Below are 856 nucleotides of genomic sequence, written 5' to 3' on the forward strand. Positions count from 1 at the left end.
TCCCGCGGTGCTGCTGCCGGTCAGCGAGGAGGTGCGGGGGCGCAGGCGTTACTGCCTGGACTTCTCCGGCCGCGTCTGGCTGGCCTCCGGCTTCAACACGCTGCCGGCGGCGCCCAGCCTATCTGCCCTCATCCGCCGCATCCTCACATAGGCGCCGAGCTGCTCAGCCGGGGCGCCGGGCGACGGTGCATCCAACAGCATCCCCTTGGCGGCGGGTTTGAGTTTGGTGTTTCTACGCACATGTTACACCGCCATAATGGCAACCAGTCCGATTCAATCGTGGCAGAAAAGGTTCAAAGCACAGGCTGGGGAGGGGAGGCCGCCAGGCAGCAGCGGGCAGCAGAGAGCGGGCAGCTGGGAAACAGGGGAAGTGCTGAGGGGCGTGCGACAGCGCACCAAAGGGAGGTCGAGAGGGGATTAGGGTGGCGGCAGCCTGCGCGCGACGCAGGCCGCCTTGGCACGCTAGAAGGCGAGCAGCGGGGGCGGGCGGCGGGCCAGCGACGTGGGCGAGGCCTCCGCCCGCTGCATGACCTTGAACAAGCCTGTTCCCACCGGCATGGGGATGCCCATGATGATGCTCTCGCTCACGCCTGCACAGGCAGAGGAGCGGGGGAGAGGAGCGGGGCAGGGCCCGGGGCCGCTCGGCCAGGGAGCAGCATGCGGTACCACAGGGGGAGTAAAGGTGGAGGACAGGCAGCGCCCAAGCACCTCGGCCCCGGCGCGTTGGGCCTCCCTGCCACCTGCCAAGCCACGCACACACACACCGCCACCACCACCACCACCATCGCCTCCCCAGCCAGCCCCCCACCGTTGATGTCGTCGCGGCGGCCGTGCAGCGCGGCGTCAAACAGGTGGT

At 69.2% G+C, this 856-nt stretch overlaps 1 protein-coding gene across 1 annotated transcript; it reads right to left on the reverse strand.

The window, feature by feature from the left end:
• Positions 1-462: 462 nt before the first annotated feature.
• On the reverse strand, positions 463-785 carry CHLNCDRAFT_135900 (hypothetical protein; the record flags this gene model as incomplete). Its single annotated transcript, XM_005842650.1, has 2 exons — positions 463-590; positions 761-785. 2 exons carry the CDS (start codon positions 783-785, stop codon positions 463-465), a joined length of 153 nt encoding a protein of 50 aa, XP_005842707.1.
• Between the last annotated feature and the right edge of the window lie 71 nt (positions 786-856).

This window comes from Chlorella variabilis, assembly GCF_000147415.1.
Source record: "Chlorella variabilis unplaced genomic scaffold CHLNCscaffold_147, whole genome shotgun sequence".
Lineage (NCBI taxonomy): Eukaryota > Viridiplantae > Chlorophyta > Trebouxiophyceae > Chlorellales > Chlorellaceae > Chlorella > Chlorella variabilis.